This window comes from Tenebrio molitor, chromosome 8 (assembly GCF_963966145.1).
Source record: "Tenebrio molitor chromosome 8, icTenMoli1.1, whole genome shotgun sequence".
In the NCBI taxonomy this organism is placed as follows: domain Eukaryota; kingdom Metazoa; phylum Arthropoda; class Insecta; order Coleoptera; family Tenebrionidae; genus Tenebrio; species Tenebrio molitor.
Genome location: NC_091053.1, coordinates 13,829,801 through 13,855,403, shown reverse-complemented (window position 1 = coordinate 13,855,403; position 25,603 = coordinate 13,829,801). Strand labels below are relative to the sequence as shown.

General features: G+C 39.3%; 3 protein-coding genes and 2 long non-coding RNA genes across 14 annotated transcripts in view; 2 read left to right on the top strand and 3 right to left on the bottom strand.

The window, feature by feature from the left end:
• The window catches only part of LOC138137123 (uncharacterized), an 86,392-nt gene extending 61,285 nt beyond the window's left edge, over positions 1–25,107 (bottom strand). For 3 of the 10 annotated variants that reach the window (XM_069056407.1, XM_069056413.1, XM_069056415.1), the window contains exons 1-3: positions 24,877–25,095; positions 14,809–15,076; positions 8,934–9,203 (exon numbers count right to left, since the gene is read on the bottom strand). In XM_069056407.1, coding sequence (XP_068912508.1) covers positions 8,934–9,029 — 96 coding nt within the window. In that variant the 5' untranslated portion in view covers positions 9,030–9,203; positions 14,809–15,076; positions 24,877–25,095. Of the gene's footprint in view, positions 1–8,933; positions 9,204–14,808; positions 15,077–24,876 lie in introns of all 10 variants that reach the window. The other 7 variants (XM_069056420.1, XM_069056414.1, XM_069056409.1 and 4 more) reach the window with 5 other exon arrangements.
• LOC138137127 (uncharacterized) lies at positions 5,096–6,032 on the bottom strand. Its single transcript, XR_011161563.1, has 3 exons — positions 5,901–6,032; positions 5,738–5,847; positions 5,096–5,682 (listed from the first exon to the last, which is right to left on the bottom strand). It is a non-coding gene; the product is annotated as an uncharacterized lncRNA (long non-coding RNA).
• LOC138137126 (uncharacterized) lies at positions 5,794–7,676 on the top strand. Its single transcript, XR_011161562.1, has 2 exons — positions 5,794–6,271; positions 7,453–7,676. It is a non-coding gene; the product is annotated as an uncharacterized lncRNA (long non-coding RNA).
• LOC138137125 (protein spinster-like) lies at positions 9,308–10,813 on the bottom strand. Its single transcript, XM_069056421.1, has one exon. It carries the CDS (start codon positions 10,811–10,813, stop codon positions 9,398–9,400), a length of 1,416 nt encoding a protein of 471 aa, XP_068912522.1. The 3' UTR covers positions 9,308–9,397.
• On the top strand, positions 11,216–12,586 carry LOC138137070 (protein spinster-like). The gene has a single exon (XM_069056361.1). It carries the CDS (start codon positions 11,216–11,218, stop codon positions 12,584–12,586), a length of 1,371 nt encoding a protein of 456 aa, XP_068912462.1.
• Positions 25,108–25,603: the final 496 nt, after the last annotated feature.

The following is a 25,603-nucleotide window of genomic DNA, read 5'->3' as shown; positions in this document are numbered from 1 at the left end:
AGAGTGAGATTTTTTCTTCAGGGTTAGAAACCATAGAAACATATTTTGGTGGAGTTCAAGAACACTACAAGGTTCCACTCAAGGACTATTTTTATTTAATTAAAAGAAAAAAATTAAATAATTTTCTTAATGAGGTCATCTCAACATTAATTTGCTTTTAAGAATTAGGTACATAACCTAACTTTTCCGATTTCAATTCGACACAACAGGAAATATGAATTAGAACTTTGGAGTACATGAGTGGTGTTGTATCATCCAGTTTAATAATAATAATCAATGAGAGCACAATTTCTTCTTGTAAGTTAAAACTACTACAGCAACACATTTTGGTGTAAAATTTGTTTTTCAAAAAATTTCTTCTATAAAAAATAATGGCAGTAGAAAACCGACCGAGTAGATATGAAAGACCTTGATTCGCTTGACTCTCATTAGAAAAGGACATTTTAGATTCTTTTTGTCCATTTTAGAATATTTTAAGTCATGTTCTTTCAAATGATAAGTCCAAGATTCGATCTTTCAATCTTTAATCTGGAGCACCATAAGGTTCCACTCCAGGATCCTTTGTACCTATTTAATATATTTATGTCCATAAAGTACAATTATCTGAAGGCATACTTAATTTCGTAACTAAAGTCACTTCAAGACTTGCTTTTAAGAATTACATAACCTAACTCTTCGGCGCTGACAAGAAAAAGAAAAGAATTAGAACTTTGGAGTACAGAAGTGGTTGTTGCATCATCCAATTTAATAATGAGAGCAACATTTTTTCTTCCCGTCTATTTTATAATTTTTTAAGTCAGATTTTATCAAATAATAAATATGACTTTTGATCTTCTGTCATTATCATTAATCTACAGATCCATAAGGCTTCCCGGACCCTCTTTCTTTAATTAATTTATTTATCCAAGTTCATATTATTAATCTTGTAATTAAGGTCACCTCAAGATTTGCTTCAAAGAAGTAGATAACCTAACTTTTCAACACCTACTTCAATTCCACTTTATTGCAACGCAACAAGATATTGTTTTTGAGTGTTTGGTACAAGATGAAGAAAACAATAAGAACTTTGGAGTAATGAAAGGAAGGTTTTTTCTTGCCGGTTTGGACCATAGAAACACATTTTTGTTAGAAATTTGGAAAGCTTTGTTTTCCAAAAATGTTCTAAAAAAACTGATAGAACTAGCAAAACAGCGAAGTAGATATGAAAGACTGTAAATCTTATCTAACGTCAACGTTGTTAACTTTGTTACTAAGGTCACTTCAAGATTAAAAAAGATCATAACCTAACTTTCCAACATCGGCTTCAAGTTGCAACAGGAGCTTGTTTTTGAGCTGTTACGACAAGAAGAAGAAAAGATTTAGAAATTTGGAGTACAGAATGAAATCATCCGATTTAATCATCAGTGAGAGTAAAAATTCTTTTTGTGAGTTACTACCATAGAAACACATCTCGGCGGAAATTTTGTAGGTAGTTTTTTTTTCTAGAAAAAAATGATATAAGTAGGAAAGTGACAAATTAGATATAAAAGACCCTAAACCTCATAAGAAAAGGACATTTCGGATTATTATTGCCCATTGAAGAATATTCTTAGTTATGTTTTGTCAAATCAGTCTTTATTCTGGAGCACCACAAGGTTCCTCTCTCTCCAGGACCATTTTTATTTATAAAATATAATTATCCAACGGCCACATTTTTAGTTTTGTCACTGAGCTTCAACTTCAATTCTACATTATGCAACAGGAGTTTTTTGGAAAAGAAGGGCAAAAGAATAAAAATTTTGGTGTACAGAAGTGATTGCATCATTCAGCCGATTAATTAATAAGAGCGAGATTTTTTTCTGGGTTAGAACAACAAAAACACATTTTGGTGGACAAAAATTTCCTTCTACAAAAAATAATGGAAGCTGGAAAACGACTAAGTAAATAAGAAAAAGACATTTTAGAATTTCTTAACATGTTTTATCAAATGATAGGTTTTTCATCTGGAGCACCACAAGGTCCTACTCCAGGACCCTTTGTATTAAACATATTACGTTCATAAAATATAACCATCTAACGTCCATATTTTAAATCTGGTAACTAAGGTCACCTCAAGACTTGTTCTTAACAATTACATAATCTAACCTTTCAACACCGACCAGTTATTTCCAAAATTTTCTAATTTATAGCTCTAAAAACTAAAACGATTAGTCTTGTCAACCGGCGGACCGGTATTAAACAATTTTGCAAACCAGACCACCATTAATTTATTGTTCCACTTAAACGAATAACTTCTATCCACTAAAATTTCCTCAAAACACTTGTCAAAAATTTGGGACAACCCGAAAAAATTCAACCGTGAAAGTAGTTTCTCGCAGAACGAAATGTCAAAATCTGTCTGCTTCCTGGTGCTTTTGCAACTTCCCTCGTCTGGTACCGATCCATTTCCTCAAATAAATAAAAATCAGTTTCCACAAATTTACATAACGTTCTAAATTATTCAGCTTGACGAAACCTGTAAAACTCGAACAACTCGTGCCAAACAATAATTTATTACACAGTCGTGGTAATAAACGTGTCACAGTCGGAGTAACGATGTTAATAAATAGATTTTAATTGCTTCAAAAACTATGAAGAGTGAGACACCATGGTGCAAGCGTGTTACGACCAATGCTACAAGGTTAATTACTAGAAACAAAATTAAAATTGCATTATTAAGTGTCAAAGCAGTAGGTGACATGCTGTTTAGGTCGATTCGCCAAACTCTTCCATACCGGTCGAGTCCCACAAAGGTCCTGTTTGGGACCAATGTTATTCAAAAACTACACCCTGAAGGTTAAATTGTTGTATTCTTTTGGTCCTTTCAATTGTTACGTCAATGTATGATGTGTTTCGTCCAATCAGGTCGTATTTGACCAGAACTTCACCGTCTGACCCCTTGACTTTGCAAATTAAAAATTACTCAAACAGGTGCTGATTCACAAACGCCAGATTACAAAATCTACCAAATTGACCCCAGTCTACTTCTTGGCCGACAGACGTTAATAATTCAATTGAGAGTGGTAGAGAGCCTGATTTCCCAAATTAAATCACTCACTTAACTCCATTACGTCTGGAGAGAGTACCAGAAGGTCAATTGATCCGTCACTCGTTCCCCTCATCCAACTCCAATCTAACAAATCACACAGCTTCCCAAAATTTTCCCTTAGACAAAAAAATGGTCCCTCTGGACCTCTTCGCGTCCAATAAATTCGCATTTCCTCGAGCGGCTAATTCCTGTTTATGAGGTACAAAATGCAAAGTGCATCCATAACTTGGGCGCAAACATGTCGGTTAAATAATGGCGGCGTGAGTGGCGAAGGAAGGGAAATAATAGAGCCGGCTGGAATTAATAGTAGCGTTGTCGTCTTTAAAATTATTCACTTAAAAGAAAATTCATAAATTGCACTTAACGACCACTTGCCCGCATCTGTGAGGATGCGCCGACAGACGGTGCTGTGGGGGTGCACCAGGGGAGACCCAAACGACCACAACAATAATAATTATGGTAGTAATAACGGTACAAGTTGTTTCGTGAGAGATTGAAGCATCTACCTGACAAGGAACGAAGAGCTACCTGCGACAGAAACTTGCACAGAAAAACGAAAAAAAAAAGAAAAAACATGATAATGAATGAGGAATGATGAAAGAATTTCTAAGTTGTTGATTATAAACGCTGTGAACATGAATGATTCTTATTAGGGTGTCCTCCATGGGTCCCCCACTCTTGTAAAAAGGTTGAAACACTCTCCCGCCCTAATGGGGCCCTTTGGCGGCCTCGTAAGAGCCCTTATAAATCTAGATAGTGACAAATGCTCGCCTGCGGCACGATTTCGAGTGAAATTTTTAATTTGTTTGATTGGCCCATGAAAGCAACTTGACCTCACGTTTTGACCTTCTTCGACAGCTTTGGTTCCGTCGCAGCGAGGAAAAATCGTCGCTGCAATAACACTGGGCACCATTCATCGCGGCTTGTTTATCCAATTCAATGGATTTATTCATCTGGACAAGCAAACAACTTTCATTCATTCGGTCGGAGGTTGTACAAGTGATGTAATGTTGTTTGATTAATGGCTACTAAAGCGTGGATAACTCAGGTGTTTAGCAGGAGAGGGGGACCGTTTGGACGGTAATTAATGATTGGAACTAAGTGATTTCCTAACCAAGTAATGACAGGTTTTATCAGAATCATTTTTGTTAATTAGATGGTTGCGGATCCGTTAGCTGATAAAAAGCGATGGGAAAAAATTGTTTGGATTCGTCGAGGACGCAAATATTGAAGTTGACATCATTTCCGACGAAACAAAAACAAAAACAGTTGGGTTGCGCTATCAATACCACCAAAAAAATTGAGTTTTCGTTATTTTTTAAATTTATATAGTGATAATAACAAAGATTTCTACAGCAGGATCCCAATTAGGACAAAATTCAATTTTTCCAACAAACACTTCCTAATGCATCACAAGAACCCACATCCGTCTTAAATTAGATTTAGTTCGACATAATCAGAAGTGGGATAACAAAATCAGTTCTTTCAGAGCTGCCCTGTTCAATTTCCCCACAGTCCTAATTGAAATTAGCGCCAAATGCCACGTTTGAAGGTCATCCCGCACTGCGAACGTTTCCATTGGTGAACAGCTTTGGTACGCCACAGTCCCCTGCGGAACCCCAAACCGATAAACGCTGACTTATTACCATCATCAACACATTACAAGCCAGATAAACACAATTAGATGCAGTTTAGTTCTAAATTTGACAGTCGGGACCGGGGATGGCGTCACACGCGGCTGCAAGCCCCCGAGAGTGTGATATGTGGCTACATTCGCCGCCCCCGTCATTTCAACACGCCGCCATTTAAAAGGCAGGGGTTGCCTGCCCTTGATGGCCTCTCTGCATATCTAAAAATACCCACAGTCGTTCTCATTTCTTGTCGGATGTTAACGACCTTTCTGCTGATAGATCCAGTGATCGGTGGCTATTTCAGGACCTCTTGTCCTGAAAAGGACCACTCGATTGGACAGAGTTTAATGACAGCGCATCAGATGCGGCCGGAAAAACGCACCGAAAAAGTACATTACGTCATGTGATAAGAACGGTGGATAAGGACAAAACGTCAGGATAATGTAATGTTTTCATTTCCTCGCTTCCAGGACTGTCATCAATCAAACGTGTGTGAGATTGCAGAAGAAGGGGCTAATTCAGCGATTCCGGATGTGTGAAAGTGGGGCTCGAGCTACCATGGCATATGCTTGGGCCAAAACGATTGTGAGGTGAGCGTCACAAGGTTCCAAAACACACGAATTAGAATTTATGAAGGGTGAATAATGGCCAATAAAATTAGACGTTTATGGGTTCGTAATAAATATATTGACTTAACTATTAAAGCAGTAAAGATAAAAATCTGAAGTGGAGTGTAAAAGCCCACCGATGAGACGTAAACTGTTGTAATTAAAAACGTGAAAAGTGAGGGGTTGGGAGTCAAGGGTTGCAAAGTGTTATCGATTCGGCATCAGCGCTCTATAAATATAGCGGCGAAATGTATTGCGAAGGGAAAAAGGAAGTGGTGGACCGGATGGCGTCGTTTCTCGGGTAGATTGGCAAAGAAAGGGACTGTGAGGAGGTCGTCCATCTTGCTGATGGAATAATGAACATGTGTCGGTAGTTCTGGAAACAAAAACGAACCAGCGATTTAGATTGAACAGATTTTTTGAGAAAATACCTCAGTTCAAAATCATCACTCTCTCAAATGAATGGCCGAACCGTTGCCAAAAATTTTTGCAAATTTTTGTTTGTTTGGCAACACTCGCTACTGACAATTGTACAAACATGCTAAAATAAGACGGCAACCGTGCAATAGATCTTTACCTACTTACTATAATTACCCGAAAAGTGTTCACTCTCGCTCGCGATGAGTCAGGCGCGCTGCAGGGAAGTGTCCCAAGACCAACCAATTTCGCATTCAGCACAAAATTGAAATTCCGATCGCGCCAGCCTAACAGAATTACTGTTCGGCAACAAAATAGACTTACTCCATTTGTAATTTTATCGTGTTTGTGACAATCGCGTGCCGAATGCGAAACCGACGTGACAATGCCATTGTTACCGTTAATAATAATAGATCAGGTGAGTGTGGAATCTGTGCGCATCAAATATTGACACAAGTTATTTTTACAACATTGTTCAATATTTATAAGCAATGATGTGTTGCTACCAGCGAGATTCTGGAATGAAAAATGGAGGATTTTTCGGCGAGGTAGGTCAAGTGTAAATTCTTTTTTCGAAATAATAATAATAATAATATGTTTTTTTATAACAATTTTGATTATTAATCAAAAAACAATTTTTTTTTTTTGATTACTGAAAACGAATCATGCGGAGAGAAAAGAAGAAAGGAGAAACAATAATAATATTAATAACAATAATAATAATAATGAATGTATGTGTTTTGGTGGTTTTGTTGTGTTGTTCAAATTTCAAAACGGAGATGTAGTTACTGAAGGTTTTTAGATGGAAATCAGCAAGTGGCCAGCAAGACGCCCAGATCTGACCCCAGACGAAATTTTTTTTTGTTCTTGTTTTGTCTCGAAATTTTCCAATTAATTTTGTCTCCGTGTTTGTCCTGGTGTTGCATTTTCACATCCTGTCTCTTCTGGGCCCCCCGCACGCCTCATCTTGGCCAAGCCCACTCGATGTCGCAACAGCCGAATCGCCATTGTCGATTATTCGCATTTCTTATGTAATAAAATAGCAATTAATTATGAAAATTCGCATCTACCTAGCAATTAATTGGGACCGTTTATACCGAGGTGTACGATTACAAAATTGCAAATTTCCTAAGGCCACACACAGTTCCAATTATTATTGGCACGACACACGGCGAAAAAAAATCGCTATCTCTCTTACGATCTAATATTCATTAGATTTTCTCTTAATAAGTCTGCTTTACATAGAAATCGTTTTGCAGGCGGTCGTGTTTTAAACGGAGCGTAATAAAGCCAAATAAAATGCAAATAATGAAGATGAATGCGTCGTTTTATTCGTGCGATGTGGTGTAAAACATTTACTCCGTTTGCTTAATGTAATGCGGTAATGAATAATTTACGGTTCGGCATGTTAGAGCACTTGTGCTGAAAGATCGATTCGGGCGGAGTAAGACAAGTCTTGATCTGGCTTTTACGAGATTTTGTGCAAATATGATTTACATTTTGCCGGATTTGAGAGTTCAAACAGCTGCGGGAGTTGATTTTATTAGGGATTTTTCAAAGCTGAAGGAGTAATGATTTTTATTGCGTTGTGGAGAGAGGAACTAATTAAACCCACGCTGGGCTTTTTATTATGTGAAATAGTCAATTCATTGAATACGTCAGAGGAGGTCGTCTCCTGGTGCTTTATTATTACTCGACAATTTATTATTCAAATTAGAAAATTTTCCAGATGAGGAAGAGCAAGCTGGGCAGGACGAGGAAGAACGCAAGGACAACTGTGTCAAGGACTACTCGAAAAGCTTTGGAGCTTTATGAAAAATCACCATCCATCAAAATGCTGATTGCGCCTACTGGTGCTGAACTTTTGTTATTGAAGGATAACTGATGTTTTCAAAATGGCAGGGCAGCCATTACTGTTATTGTTATAATTATTAAAAATTTCGCAAAATTTAATTTGTTTTCTGTACGCTTCACAGACACCATTTTATTTATGCTTTTAGAAATATTTCAGTAAATTGAAGCTTCTACGTGGAAACAAAATGAGGACGTTCTATTCTCGGGATCTATAATAAGTTCTATTTTTTAGAAGTATCTTAATGAGAGCTTTTAAATGGTAGCGGGTCTAGGTCTTTCTCTTCAAAGGATGACTCGTGTAAGAGTCATCATCCAAAATAAGAACAACGTGTAGCGATCAAAGCGCTTAATACATAAATAGGATGTAACTTTCTTAAGAGTTGAATAAGTTTGTAGACACGTCAGACTTCAGAAATAAAAAATATGTATCTAGGATATAAAATTTTCTGATTGATATTTAAAAAAAGAAATAATAACGTGAAAAAAGGAGAAAGCAATGAAAAGATTTAATAAAAAGATGTACAAAAGAAAGATTATACGAAGAAAACGAATAAAAAAACAAATAAATAAGAAAGACAAAGACGAAAACAGTGAAAGAAAATTAATTAAATTAAAAAAGAAAAATTTTGCAATCACTCTGTAATATAATTGCTACTGTTTTGCTATGTTTCGTGAAATTTTTACGATTCTGCAACTGAAACTTAAAAAAAGATATATTTTTGACACTTAAAATATATCGATTTAAAAACAAAGTAATTGAACTATAATTAGATCTAAGTCGCATAAAAGTGACCGATCCACCGGGGATTTGCAATGAGCGGTGGCACCGCATCCAGGCCGGATTAAATTACTGTCTGGCAGCATAGACATTATATTTTTACCACTCAGAGCACAACTAGTCAAGTGTGTCATAACTATTATTATCACTACATTTATTATCATCTTTATTATTATTATTTCGGAATGTTTTCAGAAGTGAGGCAAACCTTGACATTAAGAGCACTTCGATTTCACGTGACTAAAATAAGCCGGGGAAAAAATAAAAACCATTTGAATGACAAGAGTCTAAGTATAGGACGAATGAACGCAAAAAATTCCTAAACTATTCACGAGGCGCCAGTCAAGTGGTTTTCACTGATTCAAAAGAAGAACGCAGCGAAAAATGAAAATGAAAATGCTTCTGTTCCGGTCTAGATTAATCGAATGTCGGAAGCAAGGCGGCCGTGTAAAAGCGAAACAAATTCCCATCGGACGTGGAACGCATCGCGGGTAAACAATGGCGTCGGTAATGGTAACAATGGCGGCGGTAATGGTCGCGTAAACAAAACCCAAAAATAAAGCGGCCACGGAACTTACCCTCGATATCCTGAGGGGCTGGTTGAGATCGGCGCCTCCGTGCAGCCGGAACCCCCACGGAGAACCTCCGTCCAGGACAACTTCGCGAGTTGTCATGGCCTGCTGGATATCGGCGTCGGGCCAGTTGGGCCGCAGCCAACGCGATCGCTCGCACACTCCACGTTGACTCTAGTCGGGGCCACAATCATCGATCAAAATAGACATTCCGCAGACAATGCACGCCCCTGGGACCTGTTCCGGAGTCCCGACGATTGCTCCGATTGGCTGGGCCTGGAAAAGTGTCACGACTTGAGTTATCCAGACCCCAAAGCTGTCTTGGGGGGGCGTGTCCAAATTTTTGACAAATCTAGTCGGACAAAAACCACACTAATCTCCACACCACAATTTATTAGCTATTTACATTAACTAACCAATAACTACAACAACCACCTAGCAATCTAGTTAAGTACTTAATTATTCCACTTCTACGCTACGCTCGGGGGGCGCTTCACTCTTTCCATATCAGGCAAGATATAAAATGAAGTCAAGAAGAAGAAACAGCTTCCCAAAATCTCTACGGCACAAGCGATGAAGAAAGCGTACTGCAAAGCCTTGAACTCGTTGATGCTGTCACTCGAGTGACTGTTCAATCTGTCGTAGAAGATATCCGACAGAAGTCCTAGCAGATAGGGACTTCCTGCGTCTCCGAGACCGTGCCCCACTAGTAGTTGTATCCCTACAGCTGAAGACCGCCTCGGTGGTACCACCACGTACAACAAAATATCACACACTATAGCCCAGTTCAAGTTGATCATGCAGAGTCCAAAGAACAAACACGTGTAGCAAAGCAGTCTGCTGTAAGTTGCGGCGTAAGAAGTCCCAATTAGAATTGGTCCGGAGATGAACAATCCCAAAGCGCACACGACTGGGTCTATTTGGGGGTACTTGGGCTTCAACTTGAACGTGACGAAGTACCCGAGACACAATCCGAAGAACCCCGCAGCCAAAGCGATGAACCCATAGATGGAACCTTCTGTGTGCGGATTGATGTCACTCTCCCTCGACTGCAACCCCATCAAGATCAGTTTCGGGGCCCACCAGGATATAGCTCCGGACGAGAACGCAACAGCCGTGAACCCCATCGTCGACAGCATGAAACTGCGATTGCGCAGAAGATACTTGACGTCTTCCTTCCAGGACGTCGACGCCAGATTGGTTTTACCTTCACTGTGGCCCCTCTTGGGGTCCCGCAAGACCAGCAGAAGTAGAATCAAGGACAGAATCGAGACGAAGGGAGTGGCTCTCAGACTCCACCTCCAACTGTTGAACGCTTGGGTCATCTGGGAGCCCACGATGTAGCCCAAGCCGCCCCCAACGGGGATCGCAACGTAGAAGATCGCCAGGATTTTCGATCGGCTGTTTCCGACGAAGAGGTCGCTGATGATGGTCGGGGCTACTGTCGTGTAGCAGGCTTGGCCCACGCCGAACATCCCGCGGAACAATAGGAAGGCCCAGAAGGACGTCATGAAGGACGACGCGGCGTTCGCAGCGTTCCAGAGGAAGACGCCGAAAGCTAGGAGGATCTTGCGGTCGTGTCTGTCCCCTAAGTAGCCGCAGAGCGGGGCGGCGACCATGTACATGGTGACGAAGATCGTCTGGATCAGTCCGGCGTGGTCGTTCTTGATGTCAAAGTAGGTCTGCACGTCGGTCAAAATCCCGGCGAGGTTGTACCGATCGGTGTAGTTGGTCAAGTTGACGAAACACAAAATCACAACGTCGATCCACTTCCGCCATGCTGCTTCCGGCAAAGCAGTATCGCTTTTGGACTGAGCGTGACCGACTTCTACTCGTTTGGAGACTTTCTTAAAGTAGATTCTTCTGGGACTTGTCGATGATGACATACCAAATCAGTCAAAGAGTCTTGACATACCGCGTTTGGTGCATCAACAAAACACTCAAAACACTTACTTTCTTCAGCTCTCTTCTCTACCTTTTGCCTTCTAGGTTCTGCGTGCGTCCCAAACGAAGAGACACAATTCTGATAGTTTTGACAGTGACAATTGTCAAAACTATGGAATTTTGGAAACAATCACAATTACCACAATTTGGACATGGCCAACAAACGTCAATTTCGACTTACAGTACTACCAAGAGGTGATCTAGACCCCACTGTAGTACTATAGTACTAGTGTACTTGACACTTGGACATGATGTAAGCGTTCAATTTGTGCCGGACAAATCTAATTTGAATTTTTGAAGGTCACGAGTCCTGTCAGTTTTGATTACCATGCGCGAATGAGAAAATGGACACAACTCGACAGTCTTCTGGATCCCAACAGAAGATCCCTTATCGAAACTGGATCAACCTGGCGATCCTGTGCTTCATCAACATTATAAGCTACAGCGACAGACTGGTTCTATCCGTTCTGATCTCTGAAATAAAGGAGGACTTCGACATCGACAACGACCTCGTCGGACTCCTGCACAGCTCCTTCTTCATCCTGTTCGTGATCGGTGTCCCGGTTTACGGCTACTTGGGCGACAGATACAACCGGAAATACCTCCTGAGCTTTTCGATTTTTCTCTGGAACATAACCAATCTCGGTAGCTCTTTTCTCACAACCTACTGGCCCTTCCTCTGTCTTCGTACCGTCTTCGGACTAGGACACGCCGGTTTCACCGCCCTAGCTCCTGTCATCCTGGGGGACCTGTTCCGCGGGGGCGAACGCACCAAGATTTTGACTATCTTCTATTTGGGCATTCCTGCGGGATTGGGACTCGGGTACATAGTTGGTAAGCACGTGGAGGTGATTTGTGGGTCGTGGAGGTGGAGCCTGAGAGTTACCCCCATAGCGAGCGTCTTGTATATGATTGTGTGGCTGGTGGCGATGAAGGAACCTAGAAGAGGCGAGATCGAAGGCAAAGCGTTCTCTGCTGCACTACTGATCGACGACATACAGTACTTGTCCAAAAACGTCAGCTTCATACTGTCTACAGTGTCCTTCGCGTGTGTCGCTTTCACCGCTGAAGCTTGTTCCTGGTGGGGCCCTCATCTTTTCAACATCGGAGTGCCGCTATTATCTGAAGATGTTGATTTGGTACTCATCGACAGTATATTTGGAGGCATCGCCATACTCAGTGGAGTGATTGGCGTCGTTTTGGGCTTCATTTTCAGCACCAAGCTCAAAGCAAAATGTCCCAAAATTGACCCAATTATTTGTGCGACGGGTCTCTTCATAGGAATGCCCATTCTGATAGGAGCTTCGTTCCTGATTCCTCACAACTTGACCATTTGCTTCATTCTTCTCTTCATCGGACTCATCACCATGAACCTGAACTGGGCCCTGATGGTGGACATCGTCTTGTGCGTGGTACTACCCACCAAAAGATCTCTAGCGATGGGGCTTCAACTCTTCGTGGGACACGGATTTGGAAGTCTCTTGAGTCCCTACCTGGTGGGACTCTTCAGCGACTATCTTGCCACTCTGGAACTATCCAGTACTCAACAATGGAACGATTTTAGAGCTCTCCAATATGCTTTTTTTGGAGCTACTGCTATAGCTTTCGTGGGTTCTTGCCTCTTGATGGCGTGTGCTTGCTTCATTGTAAGGGACATAAAGAAAGTGGACACAGCTCGCGATAAACACGGGAACACAGACGAAGAGTTGCCTTAACTTAAGTCATTAAACTATTAAACCGTAGCTTTTGTTTTTATTGATCCGTAGAATTGCTGAGACCAGTCGCGATTTATTTCGCGTCCGTGACATTTATGGACCGTATGAATCAATCAAAGACTCCAGTTTAATTTGTCAGGGCCAGTTTGAAAAGTAGCTTTTCGGAATCATTTGCATAGATTGATTAGGGTCCAAAGCTGTCAACAGAAAGTCGACCAGTGTTGACCAATAAGTATCCACTTTCCCACTACCCCTGTCAGGGGTGAACTGTGAAGAGGGTCCCCGCTTCAAAGGACTCCAATAATGTTTAATGTCCTGGCCCGAATTGATTTTTAAAGAGTTTCACTCCGATTCGAAGCGACTCTAAAACTGTCACAGCTCCTTGTGGGGGTCGCTTCCAAACGTTATCGTGAACACCGACAACAAGCACATATTTTTTTCAAACGTGCTCTTCTCAATGATGCATTTTGTTTACATTCGTGCATCTTTCAGTGATGACTTCATCGACGGACAGGTGAAACCGAGACTTGCACATTTTTTAAAAGACTGGAAGAGCGCCACAGCTTATTTTAAAGTTGATGTCATTTCCATTTGTGGCGCCAGTTTATTTACCATCGCTCCAGATCCGAATCGTGCCAAGTGCGCCCGCTCGATACAGGGAAAATTGCTAAATGAAAACAGGAAGAGCAAAAGTTTTGGGCCAAAACAATTCATCCTTCGCACAATCCGCACAATGGAAGATTGTTGTTGGTCCTCGATGGCGTAGAGAACAATAATTTTCAAATTTGCTTGTGGGTTTTTCAATGACTGCTAATAATCAGTCTCATAAATTTTAATTTCGCTTATAATTAATAGAACGTTTGTGGGATCTGGAGCCGCCTACAGCTCACAATGATTAGCATGTGGGTCTTGCATTAACAGTGAAAGAAACATATTTTTTACAACAGTACGTACAAATTTATGTCAATTTATTATTATTATTGTTTCAGGGAGATTACTGAAGTTGTACTGAAAGGATTCTTAGTACCGTTATCAGTATCATTATTATTACTATTAAGAGGTGTTGGATTCTGTCATGGGCTGTGACCTTGCAAATATCTGCGCGAAGGCGGAGCGATAAACCAGTGAAAAATCTGTAAATGAAAACTGAAAACGTCGACTACTTTACATGCAAATAGACGAGAGAGTGAGAGAGAGAGAGAGAGAAAGAGAGAGAGGGAGAGAGAAAGAGAGACACAGAGAGACGAAACTAGCGTAATGAATGAACGATGTTTTCCAGTCGGTTTGTAGCACCTACTTGAGACCGACATTTGTCGTTTGCGCAGATACGACTCATAGCCCATGAGAAAATCCAAGACCTCTACTATCCTCCTTTAAATATTTATTCCATTTTTTATTTTTCATATTATTTATTTTTTCTTCGTATCTCGAGGAAGCGCACGATTCCTTTTGAGGGAGACACTTCAATGTTAATTTAATTTATTATAACTATGTACTTATTATTATTAGTATTATCTACTTATTTTTCTGTTGTACCTCCAGCTACCGCTTGATTCCTTTTCAAGGAAATGCTTCACACAACTCTGAGAGTACCCTTTGCACCGCTATTATTATCATTATTGTTATTCTACTTTCTTATTAAAAAAAAATATATTATTCTTATTATTCCATGCACCGTAAATTTTTTTTGTTATTATCATTATTATTATTTTATTTTTGATTTTTGAAACATACTAAGTTATTATTATTATTCTTAAGTGAAAATTTACAACGTTACGCCACTGTCGCCACTGTCACCCGTGAACAATCCAAAATGTCATTTTTGTCAATTTTGTACCAATTGGAGTGGTGCCAACTTCTGAAAGTCAATTTCACTTTTAGCTTCACTTCACCTAATAAATTTTGAACGATAAATAACTGGCGAGAGCGTAAAATAAAACAGGATAAGAAATCCTGTAAAAATGGTCCGGATTTGGCCGAGACTAAGAAAATAGAATCGATAAATCAAGCAAAAAAAGAGAGCGCAGAGAAAAATCTTGATAGACTTGTCAACTTGGACCTTGACGCCTGCAACAATAATTCACGCGTAATTCGCCCTCGATTGTTGCAATTTTTTTGTACGCGGGGTCGCGCAAGGGTCCCGCTGGACACCCCATCTCGTCACGCCACACTTCTTGTCCGAAGAATCGGCGGCGCTCTAAATCGCAAAACACGGCACGTACCTTGGTCGCAGGAATTTTCCGGTGTCGCTGCAGGATGCTCACTAAACGCACCAGTCACTGTTTTTCATCGGAAACGAGGTTTCAACACTGTCCGGAGCATAATTCCACTCCTACGCGTCCGTCGATGGTCACTAGTGGAACTGGTGGAGAACTAGTGGCACGCGATCGACTTGCGCGCTCATACTTCCAATTTTTCACATTCATTTCCATCACAACGCAGGATGCACTCGCAGGACTGCTGCGTTTCACGGACACTTTCGGCGCTCGCCTAAAAATAAAAAAATCGTATCAGCTCGATAAAGGCAGGAATTTCAACACGAGTGGTCATACAGAGTGGTCACACAAATTTTGAGCACACAGGATATTTTCAAACGTCATGTTTCTTTTTCAGTTTAGTGATAAAAAAAAGAAGAAGAGTTTTCTAATTAATCTGGATCAAGTTGTAACTCATTACTATTAATTTTTTTTTTTGTATTCTTGCACGTGGCACTTGATTCGTTCATAATTTATTCATTACTTTTACGTTCTGGTCTGCTACACACCCGGAGACACGGCATTCAGGCCAAGTCATTATTACTATTATTATTATTATCGAACGGAAATACAACCTGAGATCTTCACCACAACTCTTTAATAATTTTCTGAAGAAGCTCAAATCACACTGGGATACCCTAGCGCCCAGTTTGACAAATCGTCGTGCGAACCTATCTCAGACCGCTTTTGGTTTCGCAACGGCGCCGTCGTCCTTCCCGGCCGCGGTTAAAATTCAGTTAAATGTTATCCAAATATGTCAATAATGTCGGTTCAAGGTGTGCATAAAATTACACACCTACGAGTGTGACGTCGGGAAAACGGTGACGCCGTTGCGTAACTGTTAAGGCATCTTATTGGTGAAATTGCGACTTAAGTGGAGCGGGATTTTTCCGCGGGACAATAAAATCGGAGGTGTTGCGAGTGCGAAAAAATTTCTAGTCTTGCCAAAAATTAAAAATACGTGCTGGTCGTGGTGCAATTAAATTAAAGTGGGACAGAATTGATGGCGATAAATGAGAAGACAGTACAGGTGGTCCTGGATGTAGCAAAATGTCTAGATTTTGTCAAATCGCAGCAAAATCGCTTCCAACTCCGGTGTGGTCGTTGCAAGTGTTATTACCCATTGTTTTCTCGCAAACACCGTTAGGTTGTGATGTCCAAGGTCTGTTTATGTTAGATGTGACGTGCACCGAAATTTTGTTTGGTCTATTAATACCTCTTGAGCGGAAGAGTTGAATTAGAACAACTCGCTCGTCTATTATTTGGACAATGATAGCGAGGAATTCGTGTCCTTCGCCTAATTTATGTTAATGAATATTTGGAAATGAGCAAATAAATTGCTTCATTTAATCCGGCTCAAATGGGATGCGCAGGATAAGAAGGGGTTTTTATCTCGCGAATCACTTTGTCAGCTCCATAACTGTTGTAAAAATGCCGAGCACAATGCCGCTTAATTATTTAAAAAGACTAAAGAATTGGGCCAACAGCGAGAGGTTCATTAAGAGGAGTAATTCATAAATGATGTATTTAAGCTCGAAGGGGCAGAAGTTTGCTGTTGTGAAAATTGGGAATTTATTATTAATTCATTGGGGAGTGTGTAGAACGACTTTTCGAATTTTTTGTACCACAAGGATCACTCTTGGGACCCCTACTTTTCTATATTCTCTCACGCAACGCTGTCGTCGATAGTTTCAAGTGATTATACAATAACAACAAATACTCATAACCTGCTGTAAAACACAGTTTTTGAAAAATTTTGGACAATTTTTGAAAAATTTTGGAAAATTGAAAATTTTTGGAAAATAAAAAAAAAATTGGTAATTGTTCACTTTAACTACTTCTGGAATTTTTGCGTTTTTTCTGGATAGACAGCCTCAGGACGTCCTCCTACATCGTTTCCCACCAGTCAAACCTTGTGCAAATGAAAATTTTCCTTACCCTTTAGTTATACTAAGACTTGACGCGACCTTGAAACACAACAAGAGAGAAAAAAAAGGCATTTGCACAAGGTTTGAATGGTGGGACACGATCTAGGAGGACGCCCTGAGGCTGTCTAGACAGACAAAACGCGAACATTCCAGAAGTAGTTAAAGTGAACAATTACCAAAAAATTAATACATATTAAAATTTTCAACTAATTTTTTCTTCACCTTTCATCTATGTAAAATACAGTCACTTTTGTTATGCGTCATTGCTGGAGCTTGCAATCTGTTGGATGAAGAAAAACTGCTATTGATATCATTATTATTATTTTTTTTTTAATTTTTTTAATCTGCGAAGCATCTAAATCTCCTCTGCATTATAATTTACGACAAATGAAATGAGTTTTGGTCTCGAAAGCACAGTTTCAAATGTCAGAGCGTCACCGAAAGCTCTGACATATAATTTATTATCGCAATTAATTTTTTCGACATCTTGAAGCTAATAAAACTTTGAGCCCGTCTGAAATCGAGAATTGCGAGCAATAACCCTGGAAAGCTCTCCGTTATAAAAAAAGAACGAACTTCTGGGTCTTCCACCCTGCGAAAAATTCTTAAATGACCTAATAGAATCGTTGAGGGACGAGATAATGTTTCTTCGGTAGTAAGATCGAGGCATAATGAAACAAAAGGAAAAACACTTCAGGAAGTTGATTGTTTCAGGAACACTTCCAAGAGCTCTGCTCCACATAAATCCAATTTAATGTTGGAGTGATGTGGTGGAGTTGTCGGAGTGCTGAAAGTAATTCAGTATTAAAAATATGTCTCAGCTGGGACTGGAGTACAATGCGATTTTATTCCAACTCCGAAAGCTTGGGTGCCGAAATTCAGGAAGTATCGATCACTTGTGTGAAATTGAAACGCGACTATTTATGAATGAAATGTAGATGGAGTTGGCCGAAAATGTAAAGCTGGCTCCCGTAAGCTGCATAATTAAAATTCGGTTAGTTGGACCTGAAATTTCGCACATTCAAGCTGTGAAACTATTCCAACTTTAGGACGACGAAATGTTTCCAGAAATTCCCAAAGTTTGGCTAGGACCAAAACATTCACGCGAACAGTTCCGGTTTATTTTCGCAAATAGTTGAGTTTTGGTGGAGGCGCCGGTCTATCATTTCCCTCGCGTTTAAATTTATTTCACAGCCTTTTGTCCGATTGGTTGTTGTGTCGGTCTCAATAACAGGAAACGCTGAACGTAATCTGGTGATTAAAAATCGTTTGGATAAATGCCGACTCAGCGAAGTGAGAATGAGTGGAATTGAAAAATAATATCGGTTGCAACAAAGGGCCAATCGGAGATGTTTGCGGCGATTAGCGGCAGGTGATGGAACGATTAGGCCAAGGACTGGCATGCGAACGAATAAATCGGTAAATAATTGCGGCTTTGATGTTAACGAGAGGAATCAGGCACGAGGTGTTGCTCGACCACAGTTTACCTTTTCGCGTGATTGTTTTATTTAATTAGAGGGAAAATTCGTGTTTGTGGTGGTTTGAAAGTTAAACAAACGGAAGAGTTTTGTGGGGTGTGCTTTGAGTTGTGATAGAGAATCATGACGAGAAAAATCACAACAAATTGTCTGGAGGGTGGAAAAGGAGGGATTTAATGAGATAACTTGATTTGTGTAGGTGTTGCGTAAAAATGGTCTCAACACTTTTTGTAGAACATTAAATTATGAACAAATTTAGTTATATGTATAATTTTGATAGGACGAATACTTTTTGCGATAATACCGTTTGAATGTTTAGTCGCGCGACGGGACAAGCGAATGAGCGATTCAAATATCGGCGCCCAGTTGAAGCGACTTGTTGGTAAATCGATTCTTTAAGTTACAATTTCCGTTAGACGGTTTTGTAGCAAATAAAATTATCTTTAAAATGGTGAAAGAAGAATTATAATTGTCCCACAATTGCAAAAGTCCTAGGCGTTCAAAATTGATACTTATGTCATGTCGGTTGAAATTACTCCTGTGACATTTTTTTCTCGGATTTCTTTATTGTCACTCCAAATTCAATCAAACTCAAGGAATCTATTAAGAACTGAATTCTAGATTAGATGATGTCTCGATAACTAAATTGTCTCAAGTATTTCGCAAGTTATGGGCGCTCAAACTCAAAGATTTCCTTTTCAAGTTTTATTAAATTTGTTACTCTGCAACTGTATTCAGAAAAAATAGTTGCAGCCCAAAATCAATTTCTATAATTTTTTAGAATGATTATTTAATTTATTGTTGATACAAAATCAGATTAAAAATATTTTTGATTTGTTCTAGAGTAGACAATTTTTTACGAAAGAGTCAGCAAGGGCGTATTGCGGCTGTTACAGTTTAGACGTGGAGATACTGAATGGCGCGCCGCGAAATCCTCCAATTTCGCGTGACTTACAAATTCGTAGTGTCTAAACAATAAACAAATGATCATTAGAAGCAATTTCAATCATTTTCGATTTTTAACACCGAAAAACAAAAAAAATCAATTTAGATTGTAGATTGTAGGGTCATTATTATATTATTGTCTCATCGCAGTAGGCGTTGGTGGCGTAGTTGAATGTGCCGCAAGCCTCATAACATGAGTGAGACTGGTATCGCCGATAGGTGGCGCTACCGACGGTAGTGGAAATCTGTCTACTAGTTTATTTAACGTTGCCAGGCTGGCGGCACATCCAAAATTTAGGTGGGTTTTCAACGCCAACTGCGATGGGACAATCATTTATAATGACCCTGTACATAAAAATAACCTGAATATTTTTTGTACATTACAAAATTCTGAACACATTTTCTAATATGTAAAATTTCAATAGATCTAATACTTTTAGCGATATTACCGTTAGAACATTAATAAGCGATTAAAATGTCGGCGCACAGTTAAAGCTCTCTGTTGCTAAATGGATGGTCGAAGCTTCAATTTATATTAGATAGGTTTGTAGGAAATAAAATTATCTTTAAAATGGTACAAGAAACATTACACGCGTCGAACAATTACAAAAGTTATGGGCATTCAAATTCAAAGCTGATACTTATGTCACTAGTGCTAAAATGACTCTTTGACATTTTTTCCCAGAACTTTTTTATTATCACTCCGAATTCAAGAAAACTTAAGGCATTTATTAAGAATTGAATTCGTGGTTAGATGGTGTCCCGAAAATTAAATTGTGTCAAGTATTTCGCAAATTATTGGAGATTAAACACAGATATTTTTTTAGACTTTATTGATATTTCGATCGTGTAAAACCGGCACAATAATCACAATAATTTCACTGTAATTTATCATGATCTTCATCAATACATCATTTTACATGGATTAATTATCAATTCTAAATAGATCTATTGTAGCTTTTTAAAATTTAGGGTGATAGTATCGAATTGACAGAAACTTCACAGAATTATTTCAACAGACATAACTTTCAGTACCAAATTTAACCATCCAGAACTTTTACGGCGATTGAGCAATCCCAAATTTTCCTGTCACAATTTCAAACACAATTTTATTCTTTACAAAACCATATAGAAAAATTGAAAATCTAGGAATCGGTTTAGCAAGAGCAGCTTAAACTCTGCGGAGACGTTTGATTGGCTTAACACCACAAACTTTCAAAAGCCATTATCATTAAAAATATTAGTCCTAGCGCAATTTCATGCAGAACCAAATTTGTAAACAATTTAATAAGCTACAAAAAATATTCAGGTCATTTTCACGTACGACAAACATAAATCAGTGTTATTTGATTGAAATGAATCTTTTGATTTTCCACCCCACAGAGGGTGTGGCGAACGAAATTAGATTAGCAAAATTAGGGATTGTCATCTTTACCCTATAATAAAAAAAAAAACAAAATACATTTTTTTTTTCATTTGGATTCTATTCCTAAGTGAATTTTTGAACACGAAGTTAATTTCATCCTAACTAACTAACTGAGTCTCAGTTTTCTGGCCGAGGCGCAGCCGAGGCTTCAAAACAGGTGAGGACAAAAGGCAGTTTTTGGCAGAGGCCCACATTAAATTTTTTAGGCGACACCGCACGAGCTACAAAGCAAAAGACATCATTGGAAAAATTACAAATTTATTTTGTATCTACCTATTTCAAATAAATACATTTATTAATACATATTAATCATTTTTTTACAGAACATTTATGTATTTGTTATAGAAATTTACTATTTGCAATACAATTACTTATTTCTATAATTTATGGTGACAGGGCAATTATCAGATGGCGCCACGGCCAGCGTCCGAAAAAGAGTTACCTTTCGTCCGCTTGTGAGTACGTAAAATTACCGTTCGTGTCTAAAAATATAGTTACTAGTTACTAGTGCAATCTAGTCGTCAAGTTGCGTTGCAAAATGCGTTGTAGCTTCATCCTGTTCAAGTCTACTAATGGTTTTTCCCATTACAAACAATAAACTATTTTGTAACTTTTTATAACAACATATCACACTGGCTCGATGCATCACATCCACCAATATTTAAAGATTATCTCCCAATAACATATGTTGTCCCTTTCATGATGTATTGGTCTACCTCACCACTTAATTAAATTATCCGCAATCGATTTTTTCGTGGGTGGAGATTCTCCCTTTCCCCATAATTAAATTATAAATGAAAAGTCCACCTTCAAGGTTGCACGATTTTATTAATTAACGATTCTCCGCTTTACTTAAATTACTGGGTGCTTATTAATTGCGGTAACTCCGCACCAGCACTGGAATTACCTCATGGTAGTGATTTTTGTGGGAAAATTACCGACAAATTGCCAACGTAACGATCCGAGGGAACTGAATTGAGCAATTGGGAAGAGGATATTTAGAACCGTTCATGGTAGTGTGTGGTTACGTAATTTGAAAGCATTTTCTTGGATGTTCACCTGTTTTGTAAATTACCTGTGCTTGGAGATTAATGATCGAGGGACAGATTGAAAATTTAATTTACTCGAAGTTAGGTTGCAAATTGCTCTTTAAACTCGGAGTAAAAAATATTCTTTGAAATTGATTTAAAAAACCATGTAAGACTTGATTTTTGCCCAAGGGCGTTATCCCTCAATATTTGATAATCAACCGATCAGACTCATCGGTACACATTAAATTAGACAATCTCAGCTACAGTCATACGATAATCTACAGTCGGACTCACCTCCACCTCATTCAGTCATTCAAACGGTAAAGCACAGGTCCGGACTCGGGTTTGCTCAATGGGACGGTACAAACATGTAAATGATAAACACCTGACACATCTGTCGCGAATCAAGGTCATACAGTGACTCACCCGGGGGATTCCTCCCCCTAGCTTCTATCATGATGAGGGGCTCGAACCACGGGCGTCGTCTTCAGAGCGCTACGTTCCGGGATTGCGTTGGATGTTCTAGTAGCACCTGTAATAGCCCCGTGTGCAGTTTGGGGTGCACAGCCCGCCCGCAGTCTCCACAGAGGAAGACCGCCACGGCCAGAGTATGAGCCTACAACCCACTTCCATACGTCACTATGCCCCCTCAGTACCTGGGGACCGGGATGACCTCATAACCTTTTGACCAGCAACGTATGATCGGTGCATTTGGTTGCCACCACCAGCCATCTCTACGAGACGCGCCCGGTCAACGGCCTAGCCGTGTCATGAGCCAAAGGTGCCCCACCCGGACATCCGGTGCTCAGGAATCATACCACGGTATAGGGAGGTTTTACGCATTAAGGTACTGATTTATAGCCCAGGTTGCCCAAACCTGCTATCACCCAGTTACCAACACACCTGGTAACTGTATCTCTATTCACTACACCACTTCCAGGTCACAATTATTCACCTGCCGTCACTCTCGTACTCGTACCTTGGACAGCCCGTCGGTCGCAGCTGCCAAGCGACACTGACTCTGTCTCGCCTGTGGAACTGTTCAAAATCACCCCCGAGTCAAGGACCTTTCAGAACATAATTTATGAGCCACATGTTTGGGGTGGAAGAGGTAGTTTTTCTGTTTCGTTTTTAAAATTCTCTTACAACCAATTAAAAGACAATTTGCTTTGATTCTTTTGTACACTTTGCCTAGTTCGTTTAGTTTTTTTAGGAATGTTTTAAAATTATAATAAACCAATCAGAAAATGGTACAATCCCACACTTGATTTTTTTCCATGTTACATAAACTGTTTTTTTTTGCCTTCTCCATATTTTTATTTCGCAGACAATTTAATCAGACCTCGTCGACCAATCCAATTGTTTCTCTCTTTGCATCAAGTAATGCAGTTTCTATTTTAAGCAGTCCCTCACACTCCTTGTCGTGTCCCATTCATCGCCAACTAACAATTTGATTATTTGCAGAATATAAGAACTGGGAGAGTGCCGTCTCTCCTAATCCACTTTGTTCTTTAATGTCCTCTAATGCTTTGCTCTAATGTTTTGAGCAAAACAGGCAAAACGACATCACGTTTCGACTCTCTTGTCCCTTCGAGATTTCAATAATAATTATTTCAAATGAATATTTCAAGCGTGTACAATGTTTGCTCTTGTGAAAGTACTTTGAATCTAGACAAATAAATTTTTCTCGAGTACCTCTTTACAACAAAGTAGCCAAATAAGTAATTTAAAAGATTTAAGTGTTTATTTTTTGAGCTAATTTATTAGTGGTGAGATCAGTGTAAATAATTATACAGTAAGCAGATGTGTCAGTGGCAACTTTAATTAAATGACATGTTTAATTGTCGATATTAAATATCAAAGGGATGTTCACGCCACTTATTTAAATTATGCTTAATTTAGAAACCACTTAGACTGTGACAGATTATCGTCGTTTTGTACGAGCAGGCTCGTTAAATTTTTACAGGGTATCTTATCTATAAATGATTGTCTGGTCCAGCTTGCTATGAAAACATGTCAAATTTTGAATGTGCCGCTTTATATGTAGAATAAATTGGCCAAATTCTGAATGGCACATTTTCAGGTTAAGATGTTGGCTAAATCTTACCATCATAAGCTTTGCCAGTCTGTTTAGTTCTAAAACTAAGTAAGAAGGTCTATCAAAAAGAGAAGAAAAAAGTGGGGGTTGTCATTTAACAAAATTGGTGATGACGTCATTGTGCAACAACCACTGACGTTATTTAAACAAATTGCATGCCACAGGATGGCATTTTTCGAAATAAAATCGACCTGTCCAAGCGATTTTCAATAATCCATCACATGAATTTTGGGTAATTGTTCACTTTAACTGAATTTTGTCCCAAACTTTATGTACGGACTGTATATCATTCAGAGTAGAAGATCTTTTTGTGCTTCGCCCAGTTGCCAACCTCGACTTTGTCTCGGTTTTCAATCTCTGGGCTTAGCACAAAAAGTCTCACTTCTACTTTTTATGATATAATCTACTACTATTATTTCACTTCTTTATGCTTAAAACAATTAAGCAAACAATTTTTCAGAAACACTTGTTCAATATTTTGATCCCGCAAGTTGTCTCGTTTCACTCTGCAAATTATTTTTAGACCTTCGTTTATTGTCTTTATGAAGGTTTCCATTTCATCGCCCTCTTAAACAAAAACGATCGAGTCTCAGTTTTGTACAACGAGTCTTTCACAAAACATTGCACACTTCCAGCTGTTCAAATAAAAAATTCACATCCATGATCATCCAATTAATAACATCAACGAAAACACCAGCCGAGGCTAATATCTTATTTTTAAATTTTATTTACGAGCAAACCGTCCAAACAATTTACGCCTGACAAGTTTACCTTAACATCGTTTGAAAACTACAAATTTGTTGACATCTTTACGACCAATACACATCCAGAATCCGCCAAAACGCTCCAATTAAAAGCGACTTAACCCTGCGTCTCGTAAAACCGGGCGAAAGGGGTAGCGGATCGCTTTGACGCATAAAAATTGCCGCCAGGGGGGCGGCGCTGTTAAGAAAAACCCCCGCTGTGCCAGTTTTACTGGTGATAAAGTTTGGAGCGGCTAGTGCGAACGCACCTTTAGGGCGAGGGGAATTAATATTGGTTGGCAAGCCTCCAACCACCGACATTTGCATCGAGGCATTGTGCAAGGGGTGACAGGCTTAAGGGTGGTTTATGATAAGTAGTGACACACCTGTAACTCACCACTGCATCGTTCTGTCGGAAGAGTTAAGCCAGCGGTGAAAGGTCCGGATTAGTTGAACTCACTGGATGACATCACTTGGGGGTTTACGTAATCGAGCGAAATTGACTAATCTACGGTTTAACTCACGTTTAAGACGGCAGAATGGAGCAAAAGCAACGCGAACAAAATAAATTCGAAGAAAATAGCAGATGTGGGGCGCCATTGCGCGCGGGACATGCGCCTGCAGCGTTGCCACACTTGCACTGACATTCTGTCAGAAATATACAAATTTCTTTGTTGCTCAACTTGTGAAACTCTATCTGACCAATGAAAAGGCACAGTTGTGTTGCCCAAACGTCAATCAGATCATGGCTTACTCAGATACAACGTTACAGGACATTTTGACACCTTCATTAGCTGTTTTGTTATCTTTTTCCATTCTGGATCGCAGAATGTGTTGAAACAATTTATCAAATAACATTTCCAAAATTACAAGTTTTGAAAGTTTTTCTGTTGATAAAAAAATGATTTTGGTTTGTTTTAAATTTTTCAAATATGTAATACTACAAAAATTTTGACAGTTTCACAATGTTGACAATTCTGTTGGTATCACCGTTTAATCTACAACTACAAAAGCAAATTTAATTTGATAATATCGTACATTTTTGCAGTTTTTTGTATTACCAAGTAGTCTTTGTACCTTTTGACCTTTGCAAATGCTGACACTAAAAGATTT